We start from the raw sequence: 16387 nt of genomic DNA on the forward strand, positions 1-16387 counted from the left end.
TCCCTTTTGACTGTACACAACCAACATTTTCTTTCCCCACGTGACAATATCTACTTGCAGAATGCAGTTAAGTGAAGACAAGGGAAAAAAAATCTACAATAAAGCTGAATGGTGTGAATTGAAGACTCAGAAAGTGAAAGTAGTCAACTGAGTGCAAAGTACTTAGATATGTATTTTCAAGGAAAATCCCTCTACTGATTAATAGCATTTTTTCTAAGTCAGGAGGATGTGTTTTATTAAGTATTATAACTGCATGGATACATAACTGCTTTTTTAGCTTGGAACATCAGTGAACAGACAACAAAGTAAAAAAAGAAACAAATGGTATTGCAGAAAATTTGGGTGAGATGGTTCCAGGAATAAGTAATGTTAGCACACACATACCTGCCAGTAGTCCTATGAGAAGCATTACCACCCATCCCGACCAGGCATCCAGCAAACTCTTGATGAATTCCCATATGGATTCCTTACTTTTGCTTGTAATCTGAAATAATATGTACATACAGTCGTGTTTTTGATTCAGGCTAGCACAATTTTAGTTCGTCATGATTAAACAAAAAAATATTTAATGTACTCAAAAGTAGGTTTAAAACTCTTCTACTCTCTACTCCCTCCAGTCCCAACCACATTTTAGAGATGCTCTGCTATAAGTTGCAGAAAACACTTCCACATTTACAAACTCAAGACATATTACATCCATATTTTTATAAGTTCCCCTCAAATGATACAGCATAGTAGGAACTGAGAGCTTTGGAAAACTGTTGTTTTTTCTTGCAGCTGGGATGGTCGTGACACACTCAGGGTCTGTGACACACCAAATCCGGCTGCCATTACCTTCCTATGGCGGTCAGTGTCACGTGATTTCTCTCGCAGCCAGTCAATAGTGTGGAAATCTTCGTAAGTCCCAACATCAGGAAAAGGCTCATCCAGAAAATCCATCAGGTTGCCAGAACCATTCATTTCTCCTGCATTAACCATATTAGGGTCTGTATACAGAGGGGAAAACGAGTATTTCAGTAAATTCATGCCGCTTTGCCAGATGCATCAGAATCAAGTTTTCCAAAATCCCTCCACAAACCACAAACTCAAGGGAGCATGGCTCAGCAATTCTAGTGGGTACTTACTGAAGTCTATGCATCACCACTAAGAAAAGTATACTGCTGAAGACTACTTCAAGAGCTTAGTAAACCCTTAAAAACAAACAAAAAAAGTACAGTGTCCAAGTGCAGAAATATCACCTTTTTTTGTAAACAGTGCACCCAAATCCAGAATGGTTCTGGGCTTCTTATGCAAAGTTACATGCTGATCAGAGGCTGGAAGAAGTGCCCTGCCTGGGGTGAGGTTACTGAGTAGGCAAAGTTACCAGCTCAGAAGAAAAATGATAATACACTAGAATTTACCATTTATCATTCATCTGGGTTTACAGACTACAGGTGAGGGTGAGGGTTGGCCTCTTCTCCCAGGTAATAAGTAATCTCCAGTGATGGGACAGGAGGTAATGGAATATTAGGAAAAATTTTTCTCAGTAAGAGTGGTGAGAGGCTGGAACAGGCTGCACAGGGAGGTGGTGGAGTCACTGTCCCTGGAGGTGTTCAAGAAATGCGTGGATATGGCACTGAGGGATGTGGTTAGTGGTGGTGATGGGCTGATGGTTGGACTCATTGATCTTGGAGGTCTTTTCCAACCTTAGTGATTCTATGAGACCCCCATCAGCACAGCATGAGGTCAACTTGTAACTACTGTACTTCTCTTTCCCACAACAACCTCAGAAACATTTGGCTCTACACAAGGACTGTCTCCTTTACAGGGTCAAGACCCAAAGCAGTAACTAATACAATAGGATACAGAAAAGGCTGACATCATTCACAATGTAAGGAACCTTTAGTAATAAGAGAGACTTTTAAATAAGTATTTTAGGCACACTGGATTTATCCAACATAATTTCATCCATCCAAAAGTTTAGTGTTTAGACTGTAAGAACTACCTAGGCTGCCTCAGAAGACAGAGAAGGATGCGTGATATAGTGTCACCCATCCTAAAATAGGTGTCTGGGTAATAGGGTCTTCTGGAGAGTACCTACGATTTGCAATCTGAAAAGGCAAACATAAAAATAATAATAAAATAATGAAAAAGAGCAACAGTGTACTAGGCTACTGTCACCTCACAAGTTAAAAAACAACAACACACACACAAGAAAATATATAAGAAAACTAGTGACAGATTCGGACTTTGAATCTTACAGAACTGACTCTGCGGAGCCTGTAATCCCTTGACAGATACAACATACTTTTTGCATGTTATGAATGAGGATATTGCAGCATTAAATACTGCAATCCACATTCCTCCTTCAGATATGGATGCAGTGATTTCACGTGCACAATTTAGATCTTTGAAGCAGTGAGGAAATTTCCCAATTCTGTAATTAGAACAGGGAAACACATAGTGGATGAGCTGTAAATCAAACATTCACACACTCTGCTGCTGTGTCCATCCTGCTTTATTTACTGCCTTTATTTTGCACATTACCCACTTTCAACTGTTTTATTTGAATCCTATCCATTTAACCTTTTACCCTGGTGGTGACTTCAGGGATATAACAGCCATGAATACTCAGCTCTGTCAGTGTCTATTCCTTTGCACTCCACTGGGTAGGAGGACTTTTTGAACTACACAGCCAATGTGCTCAGCCCAAGCAGCTGAGAAAAACATTATCTTACAGGCAACCACCAGGTCACCATTATAATTCTGCAGAAGTTCTTTTAAGTGTGCAAACTGAGTAATAATCTCCAAGCAACATGGCATGTCTGCCTGCAAGAGAATCAAGCAGGGGAGTCACAGCTTGGGGAAGGAGGCCAAATGCAAAGCAGGTGTCCCATGTGGTGCTGCGGAGCACAAATAAGGAGCCACAAGATGGAGGTGGTTAAAAAGAGGAGTGACAGTTGAAAATAGCAGTATTTAGCAAAACAGATGAGGGCACACTCCTGCATTGGTAAGGAAAATGAGAGTCTGAAGCCAGGATGCTGCAACTGACAGCAGGGAGCTGAAGCTTCAAGTGGTCTCGAGTTCAGCGTCTTGTAAACCATGACTGGGGGCTGAAATGGGAAGCTGGAATGGGAAGCTGGAATGAAGTGAAAGAATTAGACAGTGCTATTATTTTGTAGTACACAGATCATCTCCTTCAACCTACTCTTCCCATACAGTGAAGAAGTACCTGTAAGGAACATGCAGTCCAGACTGCTTGCCTGAACACAGGCAATCCCCCTGCTTTATAAAAAAATGTCTGGAAACTATTGTGTTGAAAGAGCTGGCAAGTTCTTAATGCTACAAGAAAGTTACCCAATATGCTAGGTTTATCACATAAAAAATAGCTTCTTAAGTATGTTGTCAGTGCCAGGCACATGACAGTTTTATGATGGATAATACCAGGCCAGACCACAAGTATGTGGGTAATTACAATCTTAGCCTGAATCTATCACAAACATACACGTTGCACAGCATGCCTAGGGAGACAAGCAAGTGCTGGAGACCACAGGGCCGTGGAAGACTCAGAAAACAAACTCTGAACTCTAGATAGTGTTCCAGTATCTAGAAACTGCAGCTAGATGGATGATTATCTGCCCAAAACTCCACACCAGCTGCCATCCTTTTGAATGCAGAGATGTGATATCAGATTAGACAAATCCCAATTCTGGCTCCAACAATTTTAATTGAGCTGCACAGAGATCCCATGTTTCTTATGTGCTGGCACTAAGCACCATAAGCACCACTGTCTTTCTCTTTATTGGCTATTATTTGTCTCACCTTACTGAGGAATCTGAAACAATCTCCAAAACTTCTTTCAGGATGAGCTAACTTGTCCTCTACAGATTCTTGCAGAGATCCTTCCAGTCCTGCCAGCAGAACTAGAGCCTTACACTAACAATTTAGTTATGGATACTTTAATTTAATACACCAATGTTAAGGGCAAATGAATGTCATCCAAACATGGACTGTAGCCAGGTGCACAGTAGCAATCCACTCTGATGACAGCAAAAATACAAATACCCACAGTGCAATTTGTCTCATCTAGCATCACAAATCTGCACTAGACTCCAGACACTAGCATCTGAACTCCTTTTGCAGCTGATGAGGAAAGAGAGAAATGCTAGTCGGGGGCAATTTATCTCACTTATTTGAGACGTTTACATTATAATGAGGTAGACTGTTTCCTGCAAGTGACAGTTTCTGTTCACTGATCAGAGATGTCAGAAGTAGCCATTCCTGTCTCATTAATTCAAAAGAAAACATTGCAACATTACAATACTATTACATACAGAATTAGTAATAAATGCAAATTTTCGCCACTCCTAACACCTAAATATTTAAGAAAATTGGATATTCCAGCAAAGCTTATATACACTGAAAAGTCCCAAATGTTGTTATGCTGCTAACTCTTGGATGAGCATGTTGTCCCTTTGCTGTTCCATGTCTCAGATGTCATTGCCGTCCTTTCAACTACTTTTCCAGATACTGATGAAACTATTTGTGCAATGGCAAACATTTCCTGTTTAGTCCTCCATTCTTTTCTAATAATTCCTAGCAGTCCATTCATTTTGCTTAGGCCATACATCCAACTTTTCACCTGAGTAATCTGTAGTTACAAGATATGCTCCATGAGAGGAAGGAACCCATCATTCTGTGGGATCTTAGGATTATTACCCCCATCGTTTTGTCTTTATTGACCTTGAATCACATCTGCTATCTCATTCCCTGTGATTCAGCATGGAGAGAGCTTTCTTCAGCTCTTTTTCACTGAATAGCTTAATATATCTACAACTGGACATTTTAATCAATACTCTGCTTTATCAACTGTAAATGCTGACAACTTCTGAACTTTATGGCACTGCTATAGCACGTGTAAATGTAAAAGCTGCAGCTAGAAGAGCTGTATCAGTGAACTGACATTGTAGGTATTACATTAACTGACTGATGTGATCTGAAATATACTTGACATGGCGAGCACAGGCCAAAACATCCCATGGTTCAAAGAAGCTGAAAAGTACACTGATGGGAAACAATGAGCTGAACAGTCATCAAAGGAAAAGTCCTGGCCCTCACCTATTGCTACTAGATGTGCCACAGTCTCCTCATCCTGTTTTCTGTTTTAATTGGACATCTCACATAGTACATTTTGAAATGCATTTCCAACAAGTTTTATGTTACTTTTAACAGATCACAGTTACTGAATTACTTCAACACTTCCAGTGTTTCTAGCAAATGAACATTCACCTACGTGCTTTCATCTTTATGCTGTTTTCTGTAAAGATAGCAGTGCGGAGTTTGCTATGTGAAAAATAACCACGCAAACAGCAAAGCACACCTCTGCCAATGACTCCTCTGCTGTAGCATAAAGAAGTGGATCTGGCAAGAGGCTAGTGGGAGAAAGCAGAACTCTGAACACCTGTTCCAAGTTCCTCAATCTGTATTCGCTTCCAAGTTCCTCAATCTGTATTCGCTTGGAGTGACTTTGCCTGGGCACGTGAAAATCTCCAGGACTTATTTTTCTTAGGATCCGATTATGAACAGTGCAGTCTTACTGGCAATCATCACAAAACTCCTTTGCATTGCTAGATGAATAGCCGCTCTCTGTGCTTGATTTTAGTACTGAAAGTTCCTAGTACTGAGTGCTCAAAGAAACCAAGCATGGTGCCCCAGCCTCATGGCCCGCCATACTTCTTGCCACAAACTGCTCAGTGTGATCCGTCGAGCACAAACATTTCATCTGGAGAGCTGGGTGCTGTGCCAGCAGGAGGTCGCTACTGCACCACTGGAGTGAGCTGAAAAAGTCAGCATTCAGAAGGAGCCATAAGGGGACGAGGCTGAGGCCCACACTGCAGAAGAGGGGTCCAGAGCAGAGCACAGTCACACCAGAGGCCTTCAGCACCGCCTGGCAGGAGAAAATAGGCCTGACAGAACAGGGCATCCGCAAGCACAGGCATTATGAAGTTGTCCTGAATTAAATGAATGAAAAGTACAGCGAGATTATTAGGGGCTCAATATGCCTTTTGGGGAGTGGTAAGAGCATGAGGTTTATTTAGCATGGAACCAAAAATGCCAAGGGGAATAGATGCAATTCCACCTCCGTCCCCTGCCACGTAGAAGCTGACCTAGAAACAGCGATGTAACATCGCATCCTACAAGATATAGAAGGAGGTAGATTGTTACGAAACATTCCTCCAACAAGAAAGTAAAATCATCATCCAACAGCATCTTACAAGAAAGATGTCTTCAGCAGAGGCAGGCTGAATCGTGAGTTAAATGGGCCATTTTCTCCAGTCTGAAAAATATCCACGAGCAGTATAAGGCTATTCATCTTGAGAGCCTCAGATTAAGCAAAGTGATCCATTTATTGACCTTCTGCCTTAACAGTAGTGTTTAAAAAACACTGGGATGGCCTGTCATCAGGGCAAGGTACCAGCTCCTTGAAAAATAAGAAAATGCTGAACTCAGTCACAGGCTTTTCTGGAAGGATAATGTGGCATTAAAAAAGCGTAGAGCAGTTAAACTGGGAAAATAAAGATGGATAATAAAATTGGCAAATCCTTTTCTTACTGTTCAAGGATTAATGGCTTGGACCCTGTATATGAGTAAACCATACTGCAAAACCCTGCCATCTCCCGCAGCACAAACAAAGACAGACTGCCTGCCTATCTGGAACATAACTTTAAAACACTGCAGCACGTTACTGTATGGCCCCATCACCACACATTAAGGAGCTTTCTGAAGTGGTAGCGTGGGCAAGCTACATACAATCAATCTTGGATGCGTGGCTTTACCCTGAGTAACCTCTACGGAAAAAATGATGAAGCTGCAGCCAAACTCATAAAGCACAGGGCAGCAGATCACGGGGAAGAGGGCCTGGGAGGCAGAGGGGGGAAATATTTGGGATAAGTGGTGGAAAACTGAAGCACAAAGTCTCCTCTGGACTGAACCACAGACTCTGAACACTCCCTTCAGCCACCACACGTGCTAAGGGTGTGATCACAGCAGCAGTATGGGAGCAGGCCTGGAGCACAGGGGATGCAAGACACAGGGCCCAGGGTGCAGGGCAGCACGGCCTGTTTGGAAGCCTGGGCATCCCATGTGCCCCACAGCCTGTGGGAGCTATAACAAATAGCTGGGGCATCTAGCCCCTGTGGCAGGGGACGTAGCAGCCACAGCAGAGCTAGGCCTGCTGCCCTTTACCTCCTGAGGCCTCTGGGCCATGGCACTAATCCTCAGCACCAGAGGCCTGTGCACCCAGTGCACCCCAGCTCCCTCCCAGAGTGGGTCTCCCTTTGGAGCTAAGTTGCTTTGGTATGAAACATCACGTGTCTAGTCTCCACTCAAAGTTTCTTGGAAAATTTGAACAAAATTAATTCAGCTGCTGAGTTATGTCAGAAAGGGAGGGGGAGGGGGGAACGCAATTCTTTCCCGCAAATGTCAAGTGGAATGTTTGCACTCGCATCGCTCAAAATGGACTCCATTATTACGAAAAATACCGCCAAACATACTTCTCTCTGTTACTTCCAGCAAGCTTTAACAGTCCCCCCAATAAATGTAGTTCCTAGCATTGATGTCGGGGATGTGGAAACAGCACAAGCAAAGTGTTGCTATGGAACGTAAGTGGTCTGCATTTCTCAAACCAAGTTGAAAAACGTTTATTAAAGGATGTCCCTCTTCTGACATCCTGCCAGCTTGGGCAGACGAGCCCTGCAGCCATCCAATAACCCAGGATACCTTGATTTTTTGAAGTATCTCCTCCAGAGATATTCAAAACCCGCCTGGACGCTTTCCTGTGCAACCTACTGCAGGGAACCTGCCTTAGCAGTGAGTGGGACTGGGTGATCTCCCAAGAAGTTTGCTTGGTTTGCAGTGCTGCCCTTTGTCTCCTCAGTCAGAAAATGATAGCATTAACAAAAACAAATTGGCTTTCAGGAGGCAAAGCAATATATTCAGAGAGAAGAGGGCTGTACTTTCACTCCTAAAAAGCTGTCCCCTTAAACTGTGCATTTAACAGCATTAAATAAACCTCTCACTGAAAACATTTTTGAGCCCTCAGCCTAAAATAAAGCTGATAAACCCGCAGTGGAAAAGCCATTAATGTGTTCTGCCATGTCACTTCTCATGATTTCAGCGGAGGCAGTGAGTCACTCCAACACAGATGGAGGTTCATGTTTTTCTGAGAGGGCACTGGTTTGTACAGCAGCGTTTGCTGCACTTACAGAATGGTGACTTCATACCTCCAAGTTCTCCCACCTGCAAGATGGAGAAAACCACCCCTTGTGATAATGTTTGAGAGCAGCATGTTAGAAGTGTTTTAGGAACAGGAATCTACAGGAAACCTGACAGCATACCTCTGTTAGCATCAGCTGCGGGTCACATGTGATTGTTGGTTCTTCTGGTCTAGATAGGAAGAAATCTGAGCAAACCCAGAACCTTCTGTGTATGTATGCTGAGAAATGCATTAGACTCCTCATCTACAGCCTGTCCCTGTTTCCCTGCCCACTTGCTCCAGGCAGACCTTCCAACACCATCCCTGGGACCTCCTCCAGTCCTGCTTTAGAAGGCCCAGGCTGCTGCCTCCCTTGGCAAGGGGATGGGCACTACCAGAAGCCAGATGGGGCAGTGCCCTGAGTGAAATGCACCACATGTGGGTGAGTACAGCCTTCCAACCAGCACTGTTTCCAGGGTTGCCATTTTATAATAAATAGCTCTCAAAAGTCTCGAGTCCTTCAATTTCTGAGTTGCCCCAGCACACATTTAGGCTGATTCCTTGACCACTGTTGCACAAAAAGGACTTGACTCAAATCAGGAGCCCAGGTGAACAACTGCTCCGTACATATTTCCATACGGCACTCAAATATGATCAGCTGTGGGGAAAAAAACAGGTGTCTGTAACACTTGTGTGTGTGGCACCTGGAGGGGTTGCGCACTTCACGTGGACAAAGGGCCACGTCTCTGCATGCCTGGTGAGCAGGAGCAGAGTTTGCTGTGCTCCTAAGTGTAGGAAGAACTTATCTAGCTCTTCTCCTGATACTTCAGAGGAAGTTAAAAGAGGAAATTCAGCACTGGTGCCATCATGATACAGCCTTCTATCTCATGAAATGACAGGTTTGTATTTCTATTGCTTTTGAGGCTAGATCTTGAACAAGCAAACGTTCTGTTGGAAGAAATAAAAAGCGTTCTATTTTGAAAAATGCTGTTTTCATTGGTTCCAGTGTTTCATTACTACTGTTGTTTGCTTTGTTCTCCGTATTTCTTTTTTTTCCCTCATATTTTTGATCCTGACATGACCACATACCTCATTACCCGAGACCAGAGTCTACCTCTCTGCAGGATGTGCAGCCTACACGCCAACACCGGAGATTCAAAATCTCCCCCGCAAGCATTTGGCTGTGCACACAGGGACCTGAGCCATGACACACTTCAATATTTTTCAATAATGGGAAAAAAACTACTTGAACAGAGAAGAGGATTTTCAAGAATAAGAGAACTTCCTGCACGCTATGACAGACATGCCACCTGACTGCCTGCCCTATGGAGCTGTGGCTGAGTCATCCTCCATTCTCCAGCAAGGGCACAAATTTATCCATCAGAATTCTTAACACAAAAATAAACAAGCACAATTTCACTTCTCTGACTAGTAAGAACTCAAACATGAATTTAGCTTCTTGCATTCTAACATCTGTATTAAAGTAAGGAAAATGATAATACAATGCAAATAAAAAGCCAAAATATATTTAAAAATAAATCCAGAATTTAAAAAAAAAAAGCCACAAAAACCACTCTCTACAAATTTGTGTCTTCATATATTTGTATAGAGTGCATCATTGTACTCCTAGCCCAGGAAAAGAAAACAGACTCTGGACTTTGCCACAGAAATACCACTGTCCGAAAAATCCATTCAGTGGGGATTTTTTCATCCTTCTGAGGACCGGCAGCTTGTGTAATAACTGAAAAATCCTACGTCCTTTCTGGAAAATTATTTTCCATGTTTATGTTGGATGACAAACGATATCTATCCTACACTACAGCAAATCATGCAGGAAACCTGTCGGACTGGGTACTTGCAAACCACGTCAGCAAAAATTAATGAAGGAAAAGCCTCTTTCCCCAAATACATCTACTAACCCCTTAAGCAAGTTAATCCTCATTCCTTTTTAAGCTCAGACACATCTCTCTCTACAACAACTTCCTTTAGGCAGCCTTTAGGGTGAGAAAAAGCCCACAGCAATAAGCCATAAAACTGGCAATACAACAAAAATGGCACTGCTGCTCCCTCCTCTCTCTGCACGGCTGCATGATGATGGCTGCTCCCGCAAATAGAGCTCAGCAGACACACGAAGGAGCCATATCGAAACCCAGGGAAAAGGGCTTTCCTCAGCTTTCAGGCTCCAGCTGGCAGCCTTTCTGCTGGAGATGACAGCTGGAAGAACAGCACACAGCAGCAAGCAGCCTCTGCACCTGCAAGCCCTCTGCTTGCAAAGAATCTGTTCTGCTTTCTTTTCCAGCAGAAACTCTGCCTAGCGGAGCCGGAGCTCCTGGATGGCAGCGCACAAGCATCTGGCACGCTGATTTCTTGAAGAATTAATGTTGCTTACCTGCAATTCAACATCATTTAGCCCAGTCCCAAAGATTTTGAAAGCATCCTTTCTTTGGTGGTATGGCTGCAAAGCACTGATGTCATGGGGAGGAAGCAGTAACAATCATGTGACTGCATCCTCCGTCTATAGGATATCTGATAGGAGACGGGGCCAGAGAGACAGAGCGAGCTGTAATCCTGCAGGATTACACTGCAAGCTTCTTTATCCCTCCCTACCTATTCCTGAGCACTGCAATAGCAGGTGATTTTCTTCCCCCCTCACCTGAGAAGCATTGTGGTTTTTTTCCTTTACAGATAGCTTATGTATTCTGTTGCAACAGCAGTAACAAACACGTTTTTCATGAGGAAAAAGCGATTTATAGACTGTGTGCGAATTAAGATGCATTCCTATCGACTCTGCAGCAGCACCCAGGTGTCATAATTATCTGACTTTATCTTTTTGAAATATGTAATCACAGCAGCCTGGAAGTCAGACAAACCAAATTCCACCATCCCTTGCATTTTTCCTTCTCCCCATCCTCCATTTCAAGCTTATCTAGATTAACTTCCCTCCATCTTCTGGGTCACAGTCAAGCTTCGCAAAATTACCCCAGAGGCTTAGTCCCTAATGTTACCTTCACTCTCCACCCTGTTTGCCCGCTAAATCACCCCACTTGCAGCCTTCTGCCTTTTCATCAGGGAAACCACTGCTGCTTGAAAGATCCTCTCCTCCATGCCAGCCTCTTTTTCCTTCTTTAAAAACTTCTGCTTAAATTCTCCCATCAAGTATTACAAAACCGGAACATCCTAAAATGCTGCATTCAAATGAAGCAATTATCTTTCATTGTTTTGCCTGTGTATTACACCTCACCATTGTTTTATTGCCTTTTGCTCTGCTATTATTATACCCTGCAATGTACTCAGGCTCTGTAACAAAACAATAATTTTGAAAGTTGATGGCACAAATGTTGCACTCCCCATGAGGAGCATGCTGCGCAACACAGGGTTGTTACTGTTCTTTGAGAAGACACTGCACAAATACTCATGCATGTTTGTACATGTGCAGTGCTACGCTTTATTTCAGGACATGTACCTTACTGCTTGGTTCACCTTATCCAAATACTGTGCAGAATGGTTGTACACTTAAGGGCATTCAGGGGTGTGCTTTTTATTACCAAGCGGATGCACAGCTAGGCAGAGGAAGGCCTTGACCAGGCACAGATGAAAATACCAATGAGTGACTGAAGGCGCACACGTGGCTTCCGCTAACTTCAAAGGCTGAGGAGCACAGTTCCAGAAGGTCTTTTTGTCTCAGCGTGTTTAGACATATACTTGGGGATGCTGTAAGCAGACAGCCTGGCCCAACAAAGCAAGTCAGTTGGTAGAAAGTGCACAAAACCTTTTCAGAATGGCTGCAAAGTGCCTCCAGATCTTGTCTGTGAACGGGGAGTTCCCGAACTCCCCGTTTCTGATATGGGTTCCCCAAACAGAAGCCAGATTTTCAATTTTAATATGAAATCTGAGCACTTCGCTTGCTTCACCTGAAATTCCTACAGCCTGCTGGAGTAAGGAGCATGCCTTTAGAAAAGAGATTTGATTATGCCCTTTACATAGTAGCGCGGATCACATTTCTCTACCATTCGTGAGTCAGTAACAGCCGCAGGCCTACTATAATCACATCAGGAAAGTGAAGAAAAGTGAAAGGCCTAACTTCTTGCCAGTGTCTGTTATTTGCACCCATTGAAAGCAAAATTAATAAGCCAATTGAATTCTGTGGAGGAAGTTAAACACTAGCACTTAATGTTTTCCCTTGATAATTTATCTGCAAATTTCCTTGATCTGTTTATGAGAGAGGGTAGGGAAAACAGCAAGCAGCAGTGAATTAGTCTGATGCAACCATCCATACCTGGGAACTTGTGTCGGAAGACACATTACAGAACACAAATACCATGTCCTAGACACAAAATAACCATTATATGCACTAACCAAATGAGTACAAGGGTATTAACTTCCTTTTTCTTCCTCAAAAGACTTTCCTAAATTCACTTCCTAATTTTCCTCATCTTCCTACAGGTGAACTCACCAAGTCTCTTGCTGAATGTGTATTTCCAGTTGGATAGTCCGGCTGCCATAGGGACAGAATACCCAACTCACGGTAGAAAATGTCATTCTATAACCTAGATATACCTCCAAGAAACTTTTAACTCCCAAGAATACTGACATGTTCCAAAGTACAAGCAAATCACTTAATTGATACAAAGAGAGATTCCAAAACCAAATGAATTTCATTCTTAAGTATTTTCTTCCAACCATAGTAAGCCAATCAAGTAGTCTCAGGTAAAAGGAAATAGTGCTCTTATGCTGTTTTGGAAAAATACAAACAAAACAAAACAAAACAAAAACCTGTTCTTGCTTTTGCTAGCTTGCAGTTTCTCCATCCCTCTGTCGATGTATTTTTCTTCTTCTCATACACCTATGATTCTACTGTTAGAAAGGAGGGGGGATCCAAAACAAGCAGTAAAATGCCTAGTTTTGCATCTAGCTGAAAACGGACACCAAATACATAGTTCATCTAACTCCTAAAAAAACATTTGCTCTTTTTATATAGCACTTACCTCAATGTTCTGCAAAGTGCTCACAGGAATCACAGCAAGAAATATATATAAGACTTTATTCGTATATCAGAAGATCGATACCAACACACCCATTATAGCTTCTGTTGTTGATCCTGATGGTAGCAAGACATTTGAAGCAGACCATTTTAAAAATAACCTTAACTCTGTCATACCCTTAACGCCTTGCAAACACTGCACAGAGAAAGGTGTCATATGTCAGTACTTCAATTTTGACCGCACTCCTGCAGCTCAGGGTTGCAGAGAGAAACAACAACAACAACAAAGGCCTTTCTACAAACATTAAGGTGGAAAGCAGCAGGAAAGTTCGGCCCCAAAATGTTAATGTATATTCTTTCGAGTAGTTTCCAGACTGGGACTGGTCATCAACTAAGATACTACAGAAATAACAGTGTCAACTTATTTCAAATACAAATCTACCAAGTACTAAATTCTGCTAGAAAAAAAAGGCACTTCAGTGTGTTGTAGAGGAGCCGCCCAGGAATTCGGAATATTCAACCATGAGTTTTAGATACAGCTGTCAACTTATTGTGAGCAGTAAGCATGTAGGAAAACATATCTGCCATTCTTTACCCTCTGTATCCATTTCAGGTTTTCAGTGTAACCTCTCTAGAATATCTGAATTCACAGATTTCCTCATTCTTTTATTAGAAAACACTCACTGTTATGCAAATAGACACTTTCTTTATGAAAGAATCATAAATGTGGCAAATATAAACCACTGAAACAATGTCTTCTTCTGTGACATTAAAGAAAATTCTATTTGTTTATGGCAAATTATTTTATTTTGTAGAAGAAATACTTTCAAATAATACAAAAATGACACAATCATACAGAACTGTGACAAAACGAGAGAGATGAATACTGAATATGATAACCCATTACCACATCAAGACAGAACTCATTACAGTAGTCAGAATCACAGACTCACAAGATAAACCGATGACGTCTCACAGTGGTCACTAATTCAAAACACCAACTGAACCCCCTAAGAGAGAAGCCACCAGACATCGTCCCTTTGTTGTACTGTACAATTTAGGGTGGGAGGAAGGTTCCTATCCCAGCCCTTGCACAAGGTGGGTCTAATGCAACCAGGCTGCCCTGGACCATATCCAATCAAGTCCTCGATTCCTCCATGGACAGAGATCTCATAACCTCTCTGGGCAACCTCTTCCAGTATTCAAACACTGTCATGAGAACACGGTGTTGTCTATTCTTAGCACACTGCAAGTATTTCTGGAAGCACTGCATGGTAACTTTTGATAAATACTACTACGTAAGGGCCTCCACTGATTATGAGACATGAAATTCTGACCGACTGATCATTTCAAGTAACAAGCACTTGAAAACTTGCTGTCCCTAGACTTTTACCCAAACACTGACAACTTCTTATGTGATTTACTTGTTTTCAATCTGCGTAGTTTCTGAAGTACTAGCTTAAAATGAACTGTCTTTGCTAATCATCCTCACTGATTGATGATTGAGATTTAACTCCCCATACCCAATACTTCTGGCCTCAGATTGAGCAAACAGAAGCAACAGAATATAAGCTCTTGATACTTACAAAGAACACTTATAAAATATTTTAAAATACTCCCATTGATCAGCGGTTTTCATGAATCTGTTTAGTTTCTGACTGTTGTTGCTTTGGTTTCCTGACATAAAATCTGGAGCTAGTTTGACCTGGGCACATCCCCTTGATGAAAAGACAGCACGATCTTCTTTCTAGGCAATTCCAGCCATCTGCAAAGTTAGTCTTGTGTTGGGCACCTCTTTTTACAGGTAATGCATAATTAGAAAAAATATGAGAAACTCTATTATAGTAGCTTAGTAAATAAGTATTTTTACATACTTGCAGGATGCAAGGACACAAAACTGGCATTCTCGGGAATGTAGAGCGACAGTCTTTCATGACAATGAACGGTTACAAGTAGAATTGTTTTTACCGGATCCCAGCTCGTCCAACCAGCAACCAAGTGAGCTATATCTTCCAGAATTATACACCTCCCTCCTGGAAAGTGTCACTGTTCAAAAGAACTCACATGCAGTAACCTCAAAGCATATCCTTTAGAACGAACATGTGTTCAAGCACCCTTTCTTACAGCAGCTGCTTTCTGAAATTAGCATGTTTTCCTGAATCAGGTCGGAATCTTTAAACTGCAGAAATTGCTATATTCCTTTAGCAGTTTTTCCACACGAGCTAGCTCACAGAGCTCTCTTAACTCCCTTTCCCTTAAACAGCAAAACAAAGATCTGTCACCCTTTTCCTTCCTCCGTTTAAATTGAGAATCTAGTTAAGAATATAAAGGTATTTTAGAGACAACCGAAATGAAAACATTCTATTAGTGCACAGTAAGAACATGCAAACGAATTCTGCAGTGTTTAACGTCACTTCTAATCGGTGTTAAACACGCTGCAGGTGATAATATTTTGCTATGACACAGACAGTGCTAAAGGATACAATGTACATAATAAGCTACAGATAATAAAGCTGAAAAAAAGTGACAATTTTAGAACATAGTATTTTCATTTCAGGTATCAGAAACAAAACCAGCTCAATGGTTCCATTCTACTGTATGACAAATACTGAAGAACAAAATTTCAGTCTTAAAATACATCTTAAAGTAGGTATTTTCCTTCAAGGAAAAAAAGGCACTATAAATAAATTACACTACAGTGAATTTGCCTGAACTCACTTTGTTTCTGTCTTCCAGCCTTTAAGTCAAATAAAACAGCATAAAAACTGTACACGCTCTTAACAGGATAGTCGATCTTTTATAAAATAAGTTGTCTTCAGAGATGTCAATTTCACAACAAGGAAAAACCAAGCCTTGTTGCAGTCGCTATTATAAAATATATATATGTATATATATTTATATATATGTTTTTGTTTACTTTTACTTTTTTTACTTTTTTTATTTTTTACAAAACGTGTATATTAGCTTTTGCACTTTTTTTTTTTTAAAGAAACTTGGCTAATCTAATAACTTCATTAAAATAAAAGCGATAAATACTTCATGTTTACAATGCAACATGTCATACATCATCAGCTGGCAGAGGAGGTATGTTAATCCTTGGTCTTGTAAAAAATGCTATCTTCTCTCTGTGATCAAAAAAAGATGAAAAGGAAGTCAGACGTATGTCCTACTTT

General features: G+C 41.6%; 2 protein-coding genes across 4 annotated transcripts in view; both read right to left on the minus strand.

Moving 5' to 3' along the window:
* The window catches only part of CLCN4 (chloride voltage-gated channel 4), a 37948-nt gene extending 25953 nt beyond the window's left edge, over nucleotides 1-11995 (minus strand). Inside the window, exons 1-3 of the mRNA XM_021410742.1 lie at nucleotides 10623-11995; nucleotides 835-986; nucleotides 385-484 (exon numbers count right to left, since the gene is read on the minus strand). Of these exons, the coding sequence (XP_021266417.1) occupies nucleotides 385-484; nucleotides 835-978 (244 nt within the window). The 5' untranslated portion in view covers nucleotides 979-986; nucleotides 10623-11995. The remainder of the gene's footprint in view (nucleotides 1-384; nucleotides 485-834; nucleotides 987-10622) is intronic.
* WWC3 (WWC family member 3) overlaps nucleotides 13999-16387 on the minus strand; it is a 63359-nt gene continuing 60970 nt past the window's right edge. For all 3 annotated transcript variants that reach the window (XM_021410768.1, XM_021410758.1, XM_021410750.1), the window contains exon 22: nucleotides 13999-16339. In XM_021410768.1, coding sequence (XP_021266443.1) covers nucleotides 16273-16339 — 67 coding nt within the window. In that variant the 3' untranslated portion in view covers nucleotides 13999-16272. The remainder of the gene's footprint in view (nucleotides 16340-16387) is intronic.

The sequence above is a fragment of the Numida meleagris genome, chromosome 1, assembly GCF_002078875.1.
Source record: "Numida meleagris isolate 19003 breed g44 Domestic line chromosome 1, NumMel1.0, whole genome shotgun sequence".
Lineage (NCBI taxonomy): Eukaryota > Metazoa > Chordata > Aves > Galliformes > Numididae > Numida > Numida meleagris.